The following is a 24001-nucleotide window of genomic DNA, read 5'->3' on the forward strand; positions in this document are numbered from 1 at the left end:
TTTAAAGACCTTTATCATGCACAGACAGACAACCAGACATTAATGATTTGTCTTCAGCCTGTATTTTATACTTTCTATTTCAGAAGTCAGATCTTGCTCTTTGTTTTCCATTCATTGCAACAGAAACAATAGAACGAATAAATCAAAAGAATTGCAATTCAGTGGTCCATCAAGACTTCTGTATGCTGACTCCTGTTAAAATCCTCTAGTCTGTTCAACCATTGCAGCCTGAGGTTGCTCTTTCAGTTCTTTTCCTCAATCTGTGGAATTCATGCATCTTTTTAACGTCTTTCCCCTTATGCACCAGAAAGATTATCTAGTCACACCAAGAAGGGGATTCTTGACTCTAAAAAATGACAAAAATTCCTCATTATTGAAAAGACTGAAATATCTTCCCACATCCCAAGTTAACATAGCGATACAGAAGCAACTTAGCAGTTTACTTCACTCTGAGACTCTTGCAAGAATCAAGTTTAGCTTTAAATTTCACACATCACAACAGCTTTTTCTTTCTCTACTCACATATTTGCTTTATTAATACGTTTTGTAAACTTCTATCCAATAGTTCTGAGAGAAACACAAGTGAGACCAACAAATGCTTTCAGCATCTAAAGCAAAGCTGTAATCAGAAATAAGAGTTTCACAGACCGACTACCCAGGAAGTTGTCCCTCACTGAGCACAAGGCTTACAGTCGCTCTCTCAAGATTAAGTTATGTAGTTAATGCTCCTACCAGTTTCCACAGAAAACACTCTAACACACAGCACACACTGACCAAGCGTCAACCAGGCAACAGCATTCAACTACCTTTTTTTTCCTAAACAAAAACACTAAATTTAGAATTCATTTAAAATTAGCCTCATTCATATACTCAAGATCACCATTTTATGACAGTGTCTAAAACATGAAGTTTCCAACGTAGGCCAGGAAAGACTTCTCAAATTTACTACTTGAATGTATCTGCCTCCATGGAAGCAATACTGCCTACTCTCTTCATTGTTAGGAGAGTGCTTCAAGGAGTCAATCTGTTTGCTCCTCTCACAGATGATCTAAAGAATTAAGTTTTAGCATAGATGTGTTTAGTTTAGCTTGAGCGTAACAATGTTTCCCACAATTTGGTAATAAGGGCTTCTTATATATTTCTAACAATAATAAAAGCAGCTGTAGTACTACAGATGAATATGCAAAAGAATGGTTTTCAACAACACTTTATTGAAGCACTTCAAAATGATCACAATGATAGATGTTGCCTTTAACAGAATAAAACCTGTAATGTCATAATTAAAAGGCACTAATCCTGGCACAAAGGTCTACTTACCCACCTTCCACTGTGAGGGAAATAAAAACATCAAATATTTTACTTCTCCTTTAAAAGAGTATGTGCATACGCCCTCTGAGTGCCATTCCATGTTTGTCATTTAAGTGACAAGTGAAAGAGATTCCCCAATGTTTCACCAAGGCATACTTTAACATTCAGCATCTGTAGGCCTAAAGCAATAGACTACTCAGTGAAGGTTTATGATTTAGTGACACAAGTCATTCTACACTCATATTTTGGGAATACAAAGTCCTGAAGCACATACCAGTCTTGGGCATTCACACATTACTTCTCCTTTAACGTCCGTGTAATTGGCAATGCACCGCTCTTAGCAAGATAGCTTAAATAACCTGATTTACACCCCCCATTTAGAATTCCCACAGCTCCCTAATCAGGGTCAGTGCAAAAGCAAGCCAGCAGGGAGCAGTGCTGGGGCATGCTACCGGGACGAAGTGCATTTCCTTCACACTCAGTAAACACGCACAAAGCAAATCATGACATGCCATTGCGCAGCCACAGTAACTACAAAATTAAACCTTAGAAAAGATAAATGCTTGATAATCCAGCTAAGTCATACTTTAAGTTGTTATAGATCCCTGCACAACATTCCTATATTAATTTAACCAGAGAGACTGTTTAAGGCATTTTCTTTGGCCTCCTTTCTTCTACCAGAAAGTGAAGATTATGCAGTTTTCTATGTCAGCATGCAAAAAGGACCGTCTTTCCAACCTCTTTCCATAAAGATGCAAAGAGAAGACACAAATCAATAAGAAACCAGATTAGTTCCACAGATCATGAAACAGCTCCACATTTGTGCATTTTTCATGTTGCCAAGTGGTAGGACAGAATTGCTCTACACAACTGCTAAGACACTCAGCTGTACTCGCAGTGATGATGAGAATTGCGCTGCTCTGTAATTGCACTTAAAGAAACCACCATCCACACTAACATCGATAAGACATTAATACTCCAAGGAAAACTTTCACACAGCCCGGTGCTGTGGGTGCACACACAAACATTTCTTCCCAGTCTAGTCTAGAGATGCACTGCTCTATGATCAGTAAGAGTGATGACTTGTACTGAACAAAACCAACAACAACTATTTAGAGTTGACAGCTATTTTAAATCATCAGGACACCACACAATACCAACACATCACGAGGTCATAAAGGTATGACTGGTGTCTAACTTGCATGCATATTCATGACCAAGAGTTCTCTCTGGCTCAGTATTTGCCTTTTCACAAGACCCAGTTTTCTCCATATGCTAATGGCCAAGACCTACTGCAGATACATCAGAAGAGTTTCAGGACTACAGCTATTGATGTTTAAGTACAATAATTTATGTTACTAAAATGCAGCTCCAAAAGCAACTTCTGTTAAGGGAATGGGAAATTTAATCAGTCTCTTTTTACTGTCCAGGCTCACTACAGAGCCTGAGACAAGTAATCATCATGAGAGATTAGACTGGCCTAACAGATTTCCAGAAGCAGAACACAGCTATAGCATCCAAGTTCAGTAGACAACACTGTTCATGCCCATCTTAAACTCCACACCTTTATTAGAACAGAAAAGGTTTAACCTTGGACTTAACTGTGCCAGATGAGTGAGTAGTTTTTTCAGCCCAAGGCTGAAAGGTAGTGAGAACAGCCTCACTTCTCTGGAAAGACTTACTACACTTCCCTTCTGTTTCAAAATGAAGGTAGTTGGAAAGTTAATCAAGCCCTCGAACAGAAAAAGTGTAATCCTCTGCACTGGATTCAAATAGTCTTGTCAAGGTGTACATTTCTGCCATGTGAGTAACTAAAGGCATCTGGAAGAACTGTACAAGAACAGCTGTGAAAACCTAGGTGGAGTCATTTCAAAGCAATACAAGTGCACTTTTTAGAGTACACACATCATAGGTGGCCAGCATAGCTCTCCTTGCTGTTTACATTTAGAGGTAGAAACTATTACTTAAATACCACATCAAGCAAATAACTGTTGGCCAAGTTCACACCACAGCTGATTTAAGTGATTAGTACTGGTATCAGACCAACCAGGATGACAAATCATACAGCAGTAATACTGTTTTCAGATTTTGCGTCTAGAGGCATTTTGCTTTGAATGGTAACTCCAGGTAGCTTCTTTTGCATGCAGGAAGCCCCATCAACTGAAGAAATATGCACATGATCTTTTACTCAACAGTTCATTAGTCCTTCCCACCAGCTGAGTTACACATGAAGGATGCTAACTGACCAGTACTCAGGCCTAAAAACTAACCTGTTACAGCTCAGTAAGTCTGAAAGCTTACATGGATGCAGGCCGTGAATAGAAAATATCCAATTTGTTACCATTACTTGGAAGATGTTGACATACAGTCCTATAAGTTCATCAGTGACCCAAGAGAAATTAATGCAACAAAGCATTTGGGAAGAACAGTCAGTGTAACTTTAAATCACAACAAAGATTTTGTTCAATACATCAGTCAACAAAAGCCTCACTTTCCAATGAGATATGAAATGTTATGCTTTAATTGTCAGTGAACGGTCAGGCACTGCTAGATCTGATGCTTGTGCTAGAAAAGCAAAGGTTTTACTCTAGGCTTGACGACAAGAAACAAGCTTGTAGACAGACACATTTTTCTCCTGAAAACAGAGCTCCAGAAGGCTGCCCCTACTTAAGACCCTTCAGCTGACCAGTGCTTTTCATAAAAAAAGCACTGAAGTCTGCCGAGACTGACTAGCTAAGCTTGCTCATGTAAGCTGAGAAAGCCCCAGGCCTAAAAGGTAGTTTTATAAGTATTTCACTTGAATAGTTGAACCACAGAACATAAAGAAACTCAGGTATTTACTGAGCCTTCTTCCCCCGCTGTAATCTTGTGGGAGAGCAGACAGCCATCCCATAATGTATCTCCATGAGTTAAGCCACATCAACTCAAGTCAGTCAGTTAAGTGTCAATACAACCCTCAAAACATAAGTTTATTGAATAAAGCTGAAGAGCAGTAAACCAACATATGCATCCACCTAAATAAAAAAATTCACGTATTTACAAAGTTCAATAATTGTATAAGTTGTTCACATGCAGAGAGTAATGCACAGGTTAACAATTGGTAGTGTTTGGATGCCATAAACGCTGAAAGCAGTGAAGTATATAAACACCAAACACATCAAGTTTAGCTATAGGCCAGTTAACTAAACAGTGACCTGGTCCCCCACAAAGATTCACACATTCTAGTTTAGTTTCCTTATTTTAGGCACAAGCAAGTTTGCTAAATAAAAGTAACTGTAGCAGTTCCTGGTGAACTAGGGACTACAGTAGCAAGTTAATATACCTTCTCCTCTACAGCACCAGAGTATGAATTAATTGAAATCATGCTTCAGAGAACTGAAAGGGGACAAAAAGTTAAAATGCAAGTTCAGACTGAATGCAGGCAGCATGTAGTGTCTGTGCAACAGTGCGATAGTTGGTACAGAACAGTAAGGCCATGGCAGTCTAAATTAAAACTGGCTTGTCATAACTGATATGGACTAAACAGTGTTTCCAACCAAAGACTCCGACATAATGCAAACTACATTCAGGTGAAGAATCACACACAGTGTGCGGCAACACAAGCAGGTGTACCATGTATTTGCATACACTAGTAAGCTACACTGACATTACTGTATGAACAAACCAGTCTTAACAAGTCTGTCCCTTTAAATATACTGAAGTCACTGAGAAAGTAAAGCTACAAAAACATTACAATCTTTAGTTTATACATACTTCCCTATACTGTAGGAGCTAGTCAAGAAACAGGATCAATTCATTGGTTCTCTTGTGCTTTGACACAGTAGAACATTTCAATCTTGCAACTTACAGACTTTGCACATGGTTACATCAAGAAAGCAGGCAGGTCTAGAGTTGTCACAATAGCCTAGATATTCCATAGCACCAGGTGAAACTGTGCCCAGCCATTTCATGAGCAGGAGAGACACTAGACAATTACATAGATATTGTGCTAAAGGTCAACGACTGACTCTATACAAAAACATCAGTAATTTAAGTGTCATGCAGCTGCTCAGAATGTGTGTTCTGGTTTCAGATAGAGACCACTAGTATCTGTAGATAGAAAAATGTAGTTGAACAAAGTCTGATGTTCCTAGCAATTTGTTTTCATGCTGGAATACTCCAATTTTTGAAAGCCTGACATAACAGTCCATTCCCATCCCCCAAGCAAATGTTAAACAGAAGCAACAAAATTATTTTAAACAGTTGACTCTCTCCTAATTCATCATAAGAGTTTTCTTTTTCAAGTGACAGGATGAGATCTCAGCTGTAGATTAGTGATGCTGATCTATGCCTTGTGCTCCCCTCTGCAAACAGTTTCCATTTCTCTGCTTACATACACACATCACATGCATTTGTGAGATAGATCAGTATCCCACAACTCACGCTTAAATGTTTTCTAACTACTGTATGTGGCATCTTACAGAATCTTAATGCTGTCAAGCATCAGCATCTTCAAGCCACTAAACACTAGAAATAAAACACTTGCTGAAAATCATATAAAAACCTGGCCCTGAAAAACCAGAACAGAGTGTACCATCATAGTTAACATGGTAGAGAGATTCTTTTTAAAAAGCCCCCCCACAACCCTCCCACCACAGATGGTTGTAAAATAAATATTTGTGCTGAGTTTATCATGACAACTCTAGTTGTTTTGTGACAGAATAGGAATACAAGTCTTCAGCAGTGCACATGAGAAATGAACCGTGAAAAGGCAGATTTTTGATACAGGATTTTTGGGTAATATCTCATTATGGAGGGAAGTGGACAATTGAGATTATGGCCAACTGGTACTGGAGATTCCAGGAAGACTTCAGCTTCTTCTAGATTTTGAATGCTGAATAAGCCACTGAAGCGTGATATCTAAAGAGAGAGAGAAGAGAAGTTCCATATTCAAGTGTCTATCTGTATTTGTATAACTGGCATTGCTTTGGTATGCCAGTGTCCTCAAATACATGACAGGAATATCCATCCCTTCTCTAGAGGATGGTCCAAGACAGATCAACAGAACAATTTTTTTGAATGCTTGCTGTCTGTGCTTTAGTCCTATAACTGCCCAGCATCCTTTAAGTAACATTTAAAGGAACTGCCCCAGACATCCTGGTTCCTCAGTAAACTATATCTCTAGGAAAAAGATATCCCTTAATCTGATGCTTTGGTATGGTTCACATAATTTGTTTTAGATCAACATTGCTCTATTTAGCCAGTCTGCCTCTCCTCACCTGATGAGAACAAAGTTAGTTCAGCCCTACAGTACAAGGCATCAAGGTCCTCCATGCTTGAAAGAGGGTCTCCTAAGGAAGTGAAATGTGCTAGCATTATACCAACCCAATGCTTCCAGCAGCACCTTCCCTATAGCATCAGTGATGCTCAGCTGTACTGTGAGCCTTGTGTGTGAGATATGATAGAAGGGAGTATCTGCTGCTCCTATCCGCCATGCTTGAATCTCTAACTGAAGATAAGGTGACAGGAGCTTCTTGGATAAGAAGCCAGAAGAGTTCCAGAGGCCATTTGTTTTTCCTGGAGATAAGTTAAGTCCTTAATATAAAGCAGTTCTGGTATCCTCTATAGCTTGTTCCTGTGACCACCAGCCTGAAGTTTCCCTCATCAGTAAACTCATGTTAGCCCGCCAATGAACCACTGTTAATCTCATGGCAGCCACAAGAAGGCATCAGGAGAAGGATGGCAAGTGTAGCTAAGTACTGTGTTTTCATTCAATTGAGATTACTCAGTTTACTTACAATGCTAGTGTCAAGTACTTGGAGTTACACAGTACCATGGTTTCTGCCTTTGAACTCCAGAAATTCTAAAGCAATTGATGTCAGCCCCAGAAAAATTGACTGTTTGGCTGCATGGAGTAGTGACTAACATAGGCCATAACGTGAACCGCTTTGATAAGACAGCAAGGGAAGATGATTATTTCAAGGGAATGACTGTTGATTAAAAACTTGCTGCAAATACTTCCTAGCCTCATGAAGCAAGGCGGAGTTGAGAGTGCCTGATAGAAGTATAAAATCATTTAGGCCAAGCTAACAGTGAGACTAGTCAGCTATTTGCTGCAAACTAACTAAAGAAAGGCAGCAGATTTCACAGGAGACTGACATATGTTTTGATAACTACAACCCCTACAACTTTAATACCAGTCAAGCTTCCTCACTGCCATTAGGAGTTATACCGAATTTAACTAGTGTACTTACACATTGTTCTGATTTATTACCAGTTTCCCAAAGCCAGGAAGCTTGTGTTTAAGAAGTTACAATCCCCCAATCCATCCCCTGACAGCTCTTTATAATGCTTAGCATTTTAGGTCAATAGTTACCTATATTATCTTTCTCTTTGCAAGAAATTGAGTAGCAGCAGATTTCTCTGTCCTGAATAGCAGCAAGGTTCCTATGAAAGAGAGAACATTTCAACATACACTTCACTTATAACAAGGATTCTTATACTGAGAATCTAAATCATTCTCCTTCATCTTCTCCACATAACTTACTTCTGTACAACATTTCAGCTACCTCCTGTTGCTGGGTTTTCTACTTACAAATGCAAGCTTCTTGATCTAACACCTCTATGTACATGAATTCATTTATTGAGTTAAAGTAGCCTTTCTTAGGAAGGGTTAGGCTTACATCTTTTCAATTAGCTGTTTCTCATCCAAAGCATTAGGAAGGTCTCTCTTATTTCCAAGTACTAGAACCTGAAATCCAGAGCAGAAGGAAACAGTTGCAGCTTTTTTTTAAAAAAACAAACAAACAACAAACAAACCAAACAAAACCCACAACTTCAGGGGAGTCTGACAAGCAGTCTCCACACTAGGCTATTAAATCTAATGGAATGAGACATTCACTATTAAACCAGATCAAGAAGGAAGATTGACATAGTCACAGGGAAAGAGGGGGCCCAAATAAACTGTTAGGTGCAAAAAGCAAGCATGAGAACACATCAGCTGACAAAACTGAGAACAATCCCAGTAGACTTTCAGCTGAGATTCCCCAAACTTACTCTAAACTTCTGTACTACCCTCTGGTTAACCTGTACTATAGTAGACTCTAGAAGAGAGCACAAACTCATACTGTAGAATACTCTAAACTACTGTTCCAATTTTTTTTTGTGGGTACTGAACAAGAACAAGATCACTGAAGGACTGACTGAGGTCAACAATTTGATTTATGGCTCTAGGGGCAGCTATTGTTCATGCTTATACTAAACAAGTAAGGTCAGGCCTTATGCTTGACTTAAGAGTTCAAGACAGACTTCAGAGTTGCTAAAGTTAAGCACATTCCTCAAGCAAGTTTAATACTGTGTAAGGCAATATTACTTACAGGGATTCCTTGTAACTGTGGCTTATCTAGAAGATTGTGCAGCTCATTTCGAGAGGCTTCTATTTTTTCACGATCTGCAGCATCTACCATGTAGCTTTAAAGAGAATTTAAGGTTAGGTCAGCGAGACTGAACTACTTCAGAAACAGCAGTGTTTCCTTTACACTGTCAGTTTTGAGCACATTCAACAAGGCTTTAAACAAAGCTAGGTCTTCTGAGCAAAGAATTTGGTTCGTTTAAAAAAAATCCTCTAAGATCAGAGTAGATGAAAGATTCTTTCAGTTAGACAGCACTGCCACCCAGTTCAGACAGGAAGTAGTTAGTACTCCAGATCAGACACTGATAAGAAAATAACCCATCTTGAGCCCTGAACTTAAGGGTAAAAAAAAGGTCAATATGGTTGCAGTACAGTTTCAAAATTAAAATGAGTACTACCAAGTCAAGCATGCACCATTAGAAAGGCTACACACAGAAGAGGAGCAAATCTGAAGTTAAGTACTAGCTGAAGGAAGACGACACTTACACAATAGCATTAACTCCTCTGCAATATCGCTCCCACATGCTTCGGAATCGTGGTTGCCCTCCTATATCCCAAATCTTAAGGCAAGGGGAAAAAGACAATTTAGCCATGCACTATGTTTAAACATGTCACACAAATATAAGACAAGAAATGAAACCACAGTTTTTTTCTTTCTCCTTAGGCCAGCTGCAGGACCTCTCACATAGCAGAGCAGAAATAATCCCTTGTACAGCTGCTCAAAGCTTGCAGGCCCAATAGCATAAGATGCAAACAAGAGCATCTTATACCAGATGCAAGAACAAACCTGTGTACTAAGTTTACACACTGTGGTATACAAGAAAACAAAATAAGATATATTGACTTAAAACTTTGCTTTTGATCTATGCCTTCCCTTAAGCAATATTGATGAGCAAAAGAGGAAGATCTCTAGGCCCTAAACATGTGAAAATTAACTCAGATTAAAGCCAGACAGCATTATCACAACATTGCTTTAACTAGTCCATGAACCTGGAAATCACACACAGATTGTCATTTAAGAAACCCCATAAACAAACATAAGTGTATTCTTAAGCTATTTGACAGATGTAGCTGAGCCTCTTCAGCTTCCTATATTTGTCCCAACTGTAGAAGCAAAACAGAGCAAACATACATTTTAAACTAGAAGCTGAAGACAACCTTGCATGGGTTTAAAAAGAGACAGTCAACAACAGTAACATACCTTTATTGTAACATTACCCTTTGTAACTTTTCTCATGTTGAAGCCCACAGTAGGAATCATATCTTCACTGAATTGACCTGACTGGAAAAAAAGAAAGTTAAATTTAGTGCTTATCTGATGCAGCTAGTTTACAGAGTAAAATATCATAAGCTTTTTCTAACCATTTGCCTTCCAACTGAAGGCTTTATAGCCAAGAAGTTGTAGATATTATATTAATGTGTATTGAAGCTTGTGTGAAGTCAGTCAAGTCATTTCTTACAAGCACTTAAATAATTTTTCAAGCCTTAAGGCAGTCAGGGGAGCAAAGTTACTTGGGGATAAGTGCTTTGCATAGCTTAACAGATGGACAGCCAGGGCAAGTATAGGAAAAGAGCCATTCACCTACTTCTGCTGGTGCCAAGTTCTGGATGTCAGGACCTCCTAGTTACCTGGAAGCTAGAAATATCCAGAAGATTTTCCTCTGATGCAAGCTACTCTATGGACAACATTTATAGTAATAAATCACTCTTGTGGAGTAAGCCTCCAACCCACAGGTATGGGTTAACTCCCCAAGGAGTTTTAAAAAGCTGGAAAGTGGAAGGACCTGACAGGTCTGCTTCCTGCTAGGCTACATAGTGTCCAACTTGTTCAGCAGTGGAAGAGGCAATTGAAATGCAACTGGAGAGTATTTCAGCCTGTTTCCACCACAAGTTCAGTATCACTTTAAGCTCTGACATAACTGCTGCAAAAGAGTGTTGTATTAGAGAGGTTCTCTAGTGGCAGATGTTTTACTATCTGTTACATTTTTATCTGTAACAGCTTGAAAGCCAAGTTCACAGCTATCTCCTGTAGCTAACCCAGGAGCCATAACAAGTGTTATCAACAGTAGTACAGATTTCTCCCATGCTCCCTTGGCTATTTGGCAGACGATGAATCTCAGCCACAGTGGCCATTATGTATCTCACTACATCCATTGTGTGTAATAGAACCAGACAGTCAACCAGATTGGGAATAAAGGTCGACTCAAATGCATTCAGTTGTTTAATTAGGGTTCAATATCATAGCAGCAAAAAGTCGGCTTCTCTTCTCTCCCATGATGTTGCACAGGGAAGCTAGCCTGAGTTAAAAGCCCTCTAGGATCTATGAAGCAGACATCACCCTACAGAGTTAGTTACTACTTCCAGCTTGTGAGCAGTTGGGCCCTAAGTCTGACTGGACATGCTTTGAGTACATGCTGTTCAGAGTTTGCAACCAGAAGATGATCAGCTTGTAATACCAGTGCTTTGTCATTCACTTCTAAGCCTAGAAGTCCACACTTTCTTCAGCTTGTTCCCCCTACCTCATCCCCCAAAAAAACCCTGTGATCTTCCACTAGCAAAGCAAAGCTGCAAGCTTCACACAATACAGACTCCAGTACAATGCTGATAAACATTAGAAGTAAACTGAAAACATACAGATGATAGCAGTCTCATTTGGGCTTATTTGGCCAAGTCCTTCAGTTAAATGGCACATTGATCTTGCTGTTGACCTCCAAAACAGAAATACATCCAGAGCTTGAATTTGAAGCCAGCAGTCCCCTGAACAGGTGGTGATTTTTCACATTTAAGATCTGCTTTCCAGATGCATGGCTATACAGACTTAAAAGTCTTTTAAAAGGAGTAAAAAAAAAATAACTAAGTCTTTGAATCCAAGGAATGCAACAGTAAAAATAGTGATGACCTGAAAAATGGACAGCTTAAACCTCATTAGGCAGGTGATCTGCATTCTCATTTGAAAGAAGTTTCAACTGTTTAAGCTACACAGAAGAGCTTGTATAAATCTCATGCAGCACTGTTTCAGAAACTACTCTAACCTTTCTGCTAACTTAGCAAGGTAGGTGCACAACCTGCATGCCTGTTCATTAGCTTCCTGCTCCTGCCCTGAAAGCCCAGCGTATGAGTTGTCCATTTCAGCTAGTTTGATTATGTGTAGCTCAGCAGCAGCTGGTTAACCGTGCTTTCCATGTCTGATGCAGTTTAGTTCAGTTCATAAAGCATGGCCTGACAATCTTGCCTTTGAAGGGTCAGTTTACCATGGTTGCTCAAGAACCACTTGAGCAACCTGTAGAGCATTCCTGCCTCTACAGTCACACCCTACACCCACATCTTCTAACCAAACATCTCCCAAGCACTCCCTGAACCTTCATCTCTGTCTTACTTCGCATTACCCCATATGCTGTCAGCTATTCCCACTCAGATACTTCCAGATTCTTCACTCGAGAGCTGTTCCTATCCATAGTTCATGCTCTCACTGCTCTTTTAGGACACAGATTCCTTCAGATTGGAGCTGCACCTCATGTGCCACGTGTTTAATGTAATGTTGAAGAAATTATTGTGACCCACCACAAAGAAGCTTTTACAGAATGTTCAGAAAAGATGCTGCACCTTACGCTACTTTCCAAGTATTCTCTACCCACACTACCCATCCAGGTGGCATAAAAACTTGTTCCGACTTGCTTAAAAACTACACTACAGAGTCGCTCAGTTACAACTTGAGTTTCTGCTTTCTGTACTCTGCTTTGTAGGTGAGAGAAACCAGCACTATCTGACATACTTTCCGAACTGTCAGAAACAGAAGGAAAGGGTAGCAGCTGCCTTCACTGACCTGCCTCCAAAACACAAGCATGTCCTTTCTCTCTATAGGAAGTTTGGAGGCTGCGGATTCTGGGGGGAGGTGGGCACTTTATAGCTTTGAGGGACACACCTGTCTGCAGGTTTTGAGCATATTGATCAACTTAGACCTTTGTTTGAAAGACCTTACTCTGATATAAGCATGGGTGTTCCTCTGTTCACAGTCAGGGTACCTAAAGAAAGCTATTGGCAGTCACCTTACCTTTTAAGACAGGTCAAAAAATGGTTAAAACTATTGTAATGGATTTTGCTAGCAGGCAGCCATCTCCTTTGATAGGTTCTGCTATTGTATCCAACTGTCTTGGTCTCTAAACCCAAAATTTAGAGGGCTTTTGTTTACTACCTCTATAGAGGAAAAAAGCCAGGAATTCAGTTGCATCTTAGAGTATTCATATGCAAAAGCTACTCGTACAGCAGAACAAGAATACCACCTTTTATTAGCAGGCAGTTCTGTTTGAATCAGACTTCCCTCTGCCCCCCCCCCAGAGCAGATTACTCAGCCCTATCACTGTGTGTTCACAATACAATGTTTTCTCCTTCTAAAATAGGCATCAGCTTTAAAACAAGTTTGATAAGCGCAGAAATATTTTCAATTCCCAATCTGAATGTGCTTGGCTGTTGTCATACACAGTAGCATTGCTCAAACACTCATCAAGGACAGCAAGAGTAGCTGCTTACAAATCTAGCAATAGCATCTGTTTTCAGCACCTGTGAATATTCCCATAGGCAGACACTGTGCTTCATCCAGGTCTCCTGGAAGATCAGCCTTGGGTACTAGAGGTGATTATGAATTAAACCATTAGCTCTGAGGTCATACAGACCATACAGCATTAATACAAACCATTTGCTGAAGGTCACAAAACAAAGTTAACTCTTGCCCCTATGTGAAAGATAAGAAAGAGGGAGACTAAACAGACCAAATTTCAGAGACCACATGCAGAAAGAACCTGCAGGACTAGTCTTTAAGCCTCCTGGTTTAAGAGATGCTCCCTTTTTAATACTCCAAGCTCCTGGAGAACCTAAGAACATGATATACTAGAAGTTTAGTGCCATCTGATTCCTAAAGTCAGGCACAACAACGGGCATTGAAGTTCCACAGAGTTCATATTAAGGTAGTTGAAGATTAGCATTCAAGTTTAACCTCTGTTTAATAGAGGACAGTACTAGTCACTGTTGCAGTAACCAAGATGAATTGTACAGAAATGCCCTCCAGTACATATTCTTCATATATCTGGATACTGTATCATGACTTCATGTTTGGTATGTTATGGATAACGGGCATACAACCCATCTTTTGAAAACTCACAACTGACTACAGTCATACCCCTATTAACTGGGCTCCGGTGCAAGAAAACAAAAACTTTGAGCTTCCATATGTTGTTGGGACTTAGTGTGGGATTGCCCAGTTAAAGCCTCCTCAGTCCAACAGGTCTTATATTCAAAATCACTAGATCACCCCCAATACTAGATCTGAAGCACTTTAAAATGAAGGGAATTATGAGGTAGCTAAGCAGGCAACAACAGACCAGCCTTACATCATGCTTGCCGACTTCAACAGTTATTGTAAGAAGCTGGCAAGTGATAAGATTTTATCACAGGGCAAGGTAAACCCATTTACCTGCCCGAGTACTAGCTTACATTGGATAAGGATTATTCAGAGGAGCAAAACTGCTTCCAGACTGGACTAAATCCCTGCACTGTATTCCAGTAATGTAGGAGTAGAGGGCCAACACCTACCTGCATGAACCAGTTTGGGTCCAGCTCACCTCGTATCTAGTATTAGCACTAACTCTCGCACAGACTGTAGCACTTAGGAAGTGCACTCTCCATCTCACTACCAGGTCCAAGTCTGGCCCACCTGTTACACACCAGCTAACACTAGCTTTGGTGTGTGCTCTGAAACACCACCATACATGTCAAAGCACAGCCATATCCACAAGCACTGCTTTTTACCTGTAACCCTGGCAGACTGCCTCTCTGGGTCTGCACCCTCTCCCTCAGCCCACCAACAGGCCAGGGGCAGCTTTGCCAGCCAGCACCCACAGAAGTCTTGGCTCAGGAAGGAGCCAGCAGTGTGCCAGTTACAGGTATAGTTCATTTCCCAGAAGGGTAGTATGACAAGACTTTGGACAAGCATTTAACTTACCATCACCCAATGTTCCAGAAGCGTACAAAGGATGCAAGTTTAGTCTTTTTTAATACTTGCTTAACATTGAAACAAGCATTTCCAGTTGTCTCGAAAGTCAAAAAAGCAAACCAAACCACACTCTGGCTATTTCATCTGCCTCTCTGTATAGCCATAAGCTACAGCCAGAAGACTGCCAACTTCCAGGGAGTTATGCTTACCAGACTGTCAGCACCAAGCCCTAAGCAGCTTGATCAAGTAATTGAGTGCAAGACTGGAATTCCTGCTTCCTGTATGTTCCTTAAAAATTAATTTCAATACATTAAAGGAACCATTTAAAGGCAGAAGTCAAACTGCAGCTGCAGAACCAGTGCTCCCTCTTCTTTCTTTCCAGCTACAGCAGTAGCTCTCTCCTGCTGGCACTGGAAAGCACACTGCCTACGACCGCCCATGCACATGGTCCTCGACCACTGGTTCACAGGTACAAGATTTTGATTCCACAGCCTGCACAAGGAGATTCTTTGTATCAACAGAAAAGGTCAGGGCAGCCTTTAGCTTGCCTCTCAAAGCTAACACGATTCATTACTGTTATAGGACAAATTTCTTCATATAGGCTTTGTTACTACACAACAAAGATTTTTATCTTTACTCATAATACTTTTAATCCATCTAGAAAAGATCACAAACAAACTTAGCCAACTAGGAGACAACATCATTGGAGTATGGATTCCAGCTGGGACACTCCCAATCCACCTGAACTAGCACACTACCTTAAGTCCTACTGTTCATCACTAAATTTCTTTCTTTTCACACTAAGAAAAAAGCCGCATCTCTCAGAAACCTCTTCTTTAAAACAAATAGCAGAGTCGTTTTAGCATTATATAAAGCTACCCCTACACGAAGCCTCCTCTGCAACACTCATAGCCTCAACCAACAAGTGCATCACATATGGACAAATCAACTCTCTAGTTTCTGTAGTCTAGCTTCCTTCTTGAAATACTTCAGTGTATCGGCTACTTCTTGTGATCACATTCAGAAGCTTGAACTCTAGTTTAGAAGCTTCAATCCTTGTGATCTAACAGTCCCTTGAAAGGCTTTACAACAGCACTTCTATGAATGATTGCTGCAGAAAGCAAAATAGCTTAATCTGACAAGAAAATGCATTTTAATTTCCCCAACTCTGACTTAAATGGAATATTTAAAAGGACATGGACTGCTTATCATGTAACTACCACACAGCAGTGAAACAAGACCTAAAAAGGCATATTTCTTTCTCAAAGTCAGTCATGTAAGAGCTTAGGACATTTCATGCCTCTGATGGTCATGAAAGCATCTTTCTACAGGTGTTACCACTCTTCCATTGCTTAAAGAGTGCTATACAGGAACTTAAGACCACAATGGATAAAGTAGATCCTGATTTTGGTCACCTGTTTCAGACCACCTGGGGTACAGCAAGCAGGACCTCAAAGAAAAAGTATTAACTGGAATATGAGTCACCTCATATTAGCTTTATTACCTAATGAAGTGAGGCAACCCATTTCAAGAGACTTCTGCGATTAAGAAACACTTCACTTAAAAAATGTATCAACATTCTCTCAACTGCTATGTGTATGAAGTGACAACATATGCTATTTATGACCTGCCTGGGTGTTTCAGAAGGCACTAAAGCAGCAGCAAAGCTCTTTAGAGCAATCTTTTTCCACACTTCTCTGGTGTGGCTTCTTTAACTTAAAGTTACTTACAATAGTCATGAGGACAGAATAAACTCACAGCTCCCAACTGGCCAAAGGAATCTTTTGTTGAGAGGCACTTCAAAAATTGCCTCTTTCTAGAAACCAAGACCGCATTCAAAGGCTTGTCAGATACTCCAAAGTTAAAAAATGAACCACACTAATTCAGCCCTGGACACAAATCCTAAAAAGGGAACTCATTTATCCTATCACCACAAGCAGAACAGGTTGAGTTTAGCTCTTAAACCTGACAACCATATCAGGAAACTCTGACTCCCTCCCACCCCTGCAGTTCTCCTATCCTGCCTGCTGACAATCAGGCTATCAAGCATCAGTGTTCCAGTGCCAAACACCTGGATCAAGGATCAATCTACCAGGCTTCAAGCAAGACTTCACAGTAGGAAACACCACTCTTCCATGAAGTACTTTTTTGAAACTGAACAAGTGTCCCATTATTCACCAGCATGCACCGCCCGCAGCCTGGAAGCAGAGTCAGTTTACTTGAGTCATGTTTCAGTTGCATCACATGGCTGTGGAGCTCGGTTGCCTTTCGTACCTCCCCACACCAGCATGGCTGAGACTCACAGCTTTGACAGCAAGTCTGATGAAAGCCTGTTCACAGACACTAGCTGCAGAGATGCAAACGACAGAAGATACTGCAGACTCCAGTAAATAATGGGCACCTCAAGCCCTCAGATAAGAAGCTAACAATTCAAGATGCGATATCGGGATGACATGCAGTTTCTCTGAATAAGAGCCACAGGCCATCTACATTATGGAAATTAGGACCAGGAAGAAATTATATCCTCCCTTGTGAGCAAGTTCACTCACGCACATGGAAAACTTATGCTTAATATCTAATTAGAGACAGTGACTAATACGGGGCCTTCACAAAGCAGAAGCTGCATTAGTTGTATCCAGCTATAACTAGATTTCACTGCTAAGGTTGGTTTTTAAACCTTCAAGTCAAACAAAGTTTGGTCTGATTATAAACTAAGTGCTTGTTTACACTGGAGGAATAAATATGGTCCAAGCCAGCTAGCAACTTAGAAAAAGATTATTCTAGAACTGGATTGTCTGCCTTTCACGGCCTTTCCACTTCAGTGGCAGTCAGGCATCGTATAAAGCCTCCTATGTAATTGGCTTGAGTTTTTCCTCTAGTTACATATGCCCGATGTGATTGGCATAGATTACATTAGAGATTGATATTAGGTTAAACTCACAGTTTTCAAGAGACTGGTAACAGCCTTTTGTTAGACAGAATGCAACCTTATAAGCCATACCAAATTCCTGGTATGTAGTCCAGCTTTTACAGCTATTCTATAGGACTAGCATCTTGCTGTGTCATTCCTTTCATTTTAGTTTTATGGAATCCCAATGCTTGACAGCTACATCCATCCAAACCATTAACTGGCCTGCAGAGAGCAGTTATTCTTTTCCAGCACTCATTTCCAAATGCATACTCTGAATTAAAGTCAGTCAATGAAGCAACTAACAAGAAGTTAGCTCTTCATGCCGTGGATGGCGCTACTCCTTCTGTAAGAAGCAATATTGTACTCATAACTGAAGCTCATGCTATTATTTTTTTAAAACCAATAATAAAAACCTGAGCAAGTCCCCTCACTGTTTTTTGTAAAAAGTCACTAGATTCCCTAATTAAAAACTTTAGAAATGTGGCTTGCTACTTCCAAACCTAAAAGAGCTAACAAGGCTGTCATTATGCATAACAACTTCCTTATTTCACTCAGTTTTGCAAGGCTATTTGAATGACACTTAGTCAGATAAATTTCTGGGTGTGATCCTAACGTGTGGTTGAAACCTTGCAAGATTCAGCCCCTAGCAAAGCAAGCTGGATACAGATGTCAGCTTCACTTAGGAGTACTTTTACCATTTGAGACAACTTAGATGGACTAAACTGACATGCAACTACTACAATCATTCTGTACTACTCCACATATCTGCAGCATGCTTTCGCAGATAACTCCCTGAAGGAGATATGCTGCTGGTACTGTACAGATAGAATGGCAAAGCAGTACTTTGTCAAGTGTCATCACCATCCAGGACTCCAGAAGACAAAAACGTGTAGAGTAATCTCAGTGCGCAAAGTTGCAAGAACACACCAATCAGTATCAGCTCAACAGCCATAGACTGAGGTTGTTCAACAATTTCAGAGTTCCATTTTTAGAAATCCAAGCCCAGAGGTAGTGGCAGCCACTACTGTGTGTAAAAGAAAAGGCTTCTGGCATTCTCAGGTTAGTCCAGCAACTTTCACCTAACATAACTAGGCAGAGGAAGAGTTACCTTTTATGTGGGCAGACCCATTTCACATGATTATCATGAAGCCCACTGAGTGCTGACATCCTCAACTACACAAGAGCTTGGTTACATTTTGACAGCTAGTCAGTGTAACAAGGATTGTGTATAACTGCAAGAAAATGAGAGTCCTTTTCCTATCCAGTAACTCACTCAACTGACAAATAAAGACATTCCTAAAAATACTCAGCAATATTAAGGAGACAGCCTCAAAAATAAAAAAGCTGAAGGTCTGCTCAATCTAAGGTTGAAAACATCAGCTTTCTCATTCTAGGTGCTCTGGAGTCAAGTAAGTCATGCTCCCTGCAAAACTGAAAGGTATCACCGTTTCCCATTTCAGTTTCCCTACAAGGGCTTCCAAATTCCAGCTTGTATCTTTGAAGTTTTCTGTCACATGCATCCGCAGAACAGGATACTAATGAAGCCAAATAAGCCATTTAAGCAAGCCACTCTTTATCTTGTTCAACAATGGAAAAGCTTCACGTAGGAGGATTCTCACACCCTTCCTTCATCTGCTCCAGGCAGATCATCAGATAAGCAGGCCCAAGTTCAGCAGTCTGCTGCTGTTAGGCTGGGAAGTTGTACTTCTTAGTGCATACCTTAAGAGAAAGTAGATTATTCAATACAGGTTTCAGCAATCAGGATAAGCAAAAATCTGAGAGAAGAACCATGAGTGGGAAACATTTAAATCATTTACTGAGGACCACTGAAAAAGAGTCAAATGGGAGAAAACAGCTGAAGACACTGTTCACATTATGCTAACGTGAGCCCAGGCATACTAACACGCTGACTGAAACAAGCCTCCAGAGCACACTGTAGAGCTGTGCTCCGATATGCCTATCAGTGTCTTCACGGGTCCCATTAGCACACAAAGGTTTATGGAGGCACAGCACGCTATCAAGGCTACACATGGCTGGCTCAGCCACCTCCCCTACGAGCCTACCCAGCAAGGGCAGACATGCCTGCTTCCCACCCCAGGCAGCCCAGCGGAACAGCTTCATCCCAGCAGTTCAGCCCAACCCACGACGCGTGCGAGACACGACCGTGGAACAGGGGGAGCCCAGGCAGGCGTCAGCCACGGGCCGCTGAGAGCGAGGCCGGACACCAGGCCGCTCCCGGCCCGGCCCGGCCGCTGCCTCGGCACCAGCCCCCTCCCGCCGGGCCTGCGAGGGCCGCGGCGCTCCCCGGCACCGCGCGGCCGCTGCGGCCAGCAGGGCCCCGCCAGGCCCCGCCGCGGCCTGCCCCCGGCCCGGCGCGGCCCGCTCACCGCGATGACGTTGACGAAGGTGGTCTTGCCCGAGTACTGCAGCCCCACCAGGGTGAGCTCCATCTCCTCCTTCCAGAAGAGCGAGCGGAACCAGTCCAGCAGCCGGGAGAGCAGCGCCAGCATGGCGGCGGCGGCGGGTGGGCCGGGGGCACGGGCAGGCTCGGGCCGGGGACTGGCTCCGGCGGCGGCGGCGGCTCTCGGGCACCCGCGCGCTCCCACACGGCCCGGCTCGCCCCCGCGCCGCGGTCATATGACGCCTCGGCGCGGCCCGCGCGGCGCACCAAGAGAGGCCGCGCCGCCGCCAGCCCCCGGGCCGCGCCGCACCGCCCCCTGCCGGCAGCCGCCCGCGCGGCGCCCGGGGAGGACCGGCGGCGGCGGGAGGGCGGGGCGGAGGCGGGGCCGCGCGGGGCCGCGCGGGGCGGGGCGTCTGCCCGAGCCCTCAGCCCCGCCATCTTGGGCGGGTGCGGTGAGGGCGTGTCTGCTCACACACCCCCAGCCCCGCCATGTTGGGCAGGTGCGGTGAGGGGGCGTCTGCTCACACACCCTCAGCCCCGCCATCACGGTCCCACTGTGGGTGAGGGGGGCGTCTGCTCACACACCCCCAGCTCCGCCATCATGGTCCCACTGTGGGTGAGGGGGGTGTCTGCTCACACACCCTCAGCCCCGCCATGTTGGGCAGGTGTGGTGAGGGGGTGTCTGCTCACACACCCCCAGCCCCGCCATGTTGGGCAGGTGCGGTGAGGGGGCGTCTGCTCACACACCCTCAGCCCCGCCATGTTGGGCAGGTGCGGTGAGGGGGCGTCTGCTCACACACCCTCAGCCCCGCCATCATGGTCCTACTGTGGGTGAGGGGGGTGTCTGCGCACACACCCTCAGCCCCGCCATGTTGGGCAGGTGTGGTGAGGGGGTGTCTGCTCACACACCCCCAGCCCCGCCATGTTGGGCAGGTGCGGTGAGGGGGTGTCTGCTCACACACCCTCAGCCCAGCCCCGCCATCTTGGGTGGGTGCAGGTGGGAGGGTGTCCCCCATCCCCAGGGCTGCGCGGGCACGGTGCCCTGGCTGCGTTCGATGCCCCAGCTCCGCGGCCTGCCCCCCTCGCTGCTGGTGGTCCCCTGGCAGCCATGCTGCGCTGCCAGCCCACACGCCCTGACCCAGCCTCCTGCTCCACCCGGCCCCACAGATGTGCCCCAGCTGCCCGCTGAGGCCCTCAGAGCCACTCTGGCAGCTCTGCCACCCAGCAGGGTGGAAAGCGGGACTCCACCAAGACTGCATGGTGGCTTGAAGCTCCAATTATAAAGGACATCGACTGTGGGAGCTTTTCTTGGTGCATTCTCTAGTTTGTTAGTCTCTCGGGTTGGCCACGTGAGAGCTGCTGTTTTGCCCCCAGAACCACTGAGCTGGAAGCTCGCCTGCAGGCAAATCCAGGGCTTGCAGAGGACCAGGGATTAAGAAATATTACCCATAATATTTTCACATGACAAATGCAGAGTATTTTTTAAGCAAGTGAAATATCTCATAAAACCTTGTATGTGCTGTTAGAACTTATAAAAACTAAGAGTCAGCCCACATGACCTTGTTATTCTCAGTTATTCTCACATAACTGGCCATTCTCTACAAGTTTTTGCCAGGAATCCTTGCGTTTTGCAAGGACTTTTTCAGGTGATTTACTGTGGACCTTGCTGCTGTGCCAGTCAGGTGACTGTAACTGGTTATTTCCATCCCTGGCCACATTAAGCCTAGTTCTATACAGTAAAGCCAGTAGCAGGTGGAGATTAGAAATCCTTCCATTTCAAAGAACAGCAGCATGAGAAAGCAAACCAATGCGCATGTCTGCATGTTTTTTAAAAGGAAAGGTGATTGGGGTGATTCAGATTTACAAGCTCTAGACATCTTCATTTACATAATAAATTCCACACCTTCTCTAAACATCTGTCCTCCAGAGGGACACCGCCAAGGATCCCAGTGTTTGTACCGTTCACAAATCATGTACGCCAGCTCTCCAGGTAGTTAAATGGTGACTTTTGCAGTGTGAGGCCAATGCAGGAGGGACATGAGCTGAGCAAATGAAGATGTAGCTGAAAAAAAATCGTGAGGAGTCTACAAGATGCCCAAGGAATAAGAATATTTCCCTGCACCTGAAGTACAATCTTTTTCCTCAGGATTTCTTATGATGTTGCAGAAAAACTTTCATGATTCAAATGAATCATCCCCATTAAGAGATATTAGTGGACATTAAACAGGATTTGTTGGTTGTCAATAGGTTGGAAAACAGCTACTGTTTTGCACTTGGCTGCAACAGTTCTCAAAATATTTTACAAATACTAAGGACCTAAGCCACTGCATGAAGAATGGAAACAGAGTCAAGGCTCTCCGCCATGCTTTATTAGCTTGCTGTGCTTCGTTAATTCTGCAGCATTTTTCAGGGCACCACGATCAGGCTGAGGACGACTTTCCTCCCTAGTGAGAGCTGAAGTGCAAAGTAGCCGTGGCAAAGCTGGAAACCTTCTGCCTCGAGACACTCACCGACTGTACGGCTGTTGTGGACCCCTGCCCCAACCCCACAGCCTCCATAACTCCGAAGGACTCGTCCAACGCAGGCAAGAGGCCAGTCCTCCCCACCCCAGCACCGCGCTGGGAGAGGAAGGACCAGCACGGGCTGGGCTCCATTCCCCCCTCGCCCCTGGCCGAGCTACCTGGTTAGGGACATCCCAGCTCCAAGGGGAGCAGGGGAGGCAGGTTAAGTAGTTTTATGGAGGCTGAATAAAGAAGAGAGAGGGGCCAAGCAGCTCAGACAGTGCAGAAAAGCACACGGGGAAGCAGTATAATCAGTACCTGGGCATTTTGGCATTGTTTGGCATTGCTCATATCTGCAAAGAGCAGCAAATACAGCACCAGCTATAACCCAGTGCCAGCAGAAGCTAACAGGCCTTTTCCTTTTTTTCAGAGGAATGCTACAGCTTAGCTAGCCTAGTCCCCGGCTAACAAAAATCACATCTAGGAACTGCCTTTAAGCACGGGCGGGCCGTGCTATAATGAGTGCAACTGGCAGTCTTTCTACTCCTGGACGCAGGGAGCAGCGGCGTGTGCAGCGGGCGAATTCCGGGCCGCCAAGCGCGGCCCGCACCGCCCTCCCGAGGCTCCCCTGCGGCAGCGCGGCTCCGCTCTCCCCTCCAGTGCCTCAAGATCACAGTTCGCCCCAAACGCGCGAGAACAACACATTAATAGCTGGGACCAACCATATTTCGAGGCAGAATCAGTTCATCGCAGAGATGCGGTTCCTGTGTGGCTTGCCTCGTGTGCCTTTGCAGGCTTTCCTCTGGTTTGCACTCCTGCATTGCTAGCATTAATGAGGTAAATGCAGCCGTAATACTTGCACGTCACAAGTGCGGATTTTAGCATGGACATACATAAGAGGACAGATAAAACATGCAAGAAACATATTGGCATATCCCATTACAGTCATCACTAATCATCGTTATCAACGGAGGTCTCATCTGAAAAGACACCGAGCACCCTGAGCTCGCACTGGAGTGCAGGGCACTCGTCAGCTTGCCGCAGGAGGCAAAATAACGGGTTGTTGTTTATATTTCTTTCCTCATCCGAGCACCTGGCAGCCCACACTATTCTTTATTAATTGTTTGTTACACAATTGCACAGGAGAATAATATCTCCAGAAGTCCCTTTCTGACTGTGGTTTGCACTTGTTCAAGATTTCGTGGAAGGTAGAAGCTATGCCAAGGCACTGGGATTACAGGACCCAGCTAAGAGCTGGTCTGCGTAGTCAGTTTCTTCTGTATGTCCATCATTACTTCAGAGATAAAAGCTTCCTGAGGTACATGTCGTAGCTCACTGCAAACAGATGGGAAACAGGCAACAGCACATCTCATACAGCAGTCATGTTTTCCATGAAATGATAAATGAATATTTTACTCCTGGGAGCAAATCCAATTTGCTAATTCACCCACTAGAACAAAATAGTGTGAGAGGTACCGAGCACTTTTATAGCTGAAAACAATAA

At 43.5% G+C, this 24001-nt stretch overlaps 1 protein-coding gene across 1 annotated transcript; it reads right to left on the reverse strand.

Annotated features, from left to right (window-relative positions):
* Positions 1–61: 61 nt before the first annotated feature.
* On the reverse strand, positions 62–20280 carry ARL8B (ARF like GTPase 8B). Its single transcript, XM_072876451.1, has 7 exons — positions 19983–20280; positions 9900–9980; positions 9185–9258; positions 8664–8757; positions 7971–8038; positions 7664–7734; positions 62–6207 (listed from the first exon to the last, which is right to left on the reverse strand). Exons 1-7 carry the CDS (start codon positions 20103–20105, stop codon positions 6158–6160), a joined length of 561 nt encoding a protein of 186 aa, XP_072732552.1. The 5' UTR covers positions 20106–20280; the 3' UTR covers positions 62–6157.
* Positions 20281–24001: the final 3721 nt, after the last annotated feature.

The sequence above is a fragment of the Ciconia boyciana genome, chromosome 11 (genome assembly GCF_034638445.1).
Source record: "Ciconia boyciana chromosome 11, ASM3463844v1, whole genome shotgun sequence".
NCBI lineage: Eukaryota > Metazoa > Chordata > Aves > Ciconiiformes > Ciconiidae > Ciconia > Ciconia boyciana.

Bases quoted from the DNA above. Each gene is read 5' to 3' on its own strand.
- ARL8B (XM_072876451.1), bottom strand. From the start codon at position 20,105: ATGCTGGCGCTGCTCTCCCGGCTGCTGGACTGGTTCCGCTCGCTCTTC. The intron at 9,981-19,982 runs GTGAGCGGGCCG...CTTTTTTTCCAG, and splicing joins CCTTCGTCAACGTCATCGCG to TCAGGTCAATTCAGTGAAGA. The intron at 7,735-7,970 runs GTAAGCCTAACC...TCTCTTTCATAG, and splicing joins AAACAGCTAATTGAAAAGAT to GAACCTTGCTGCTATTCAGG.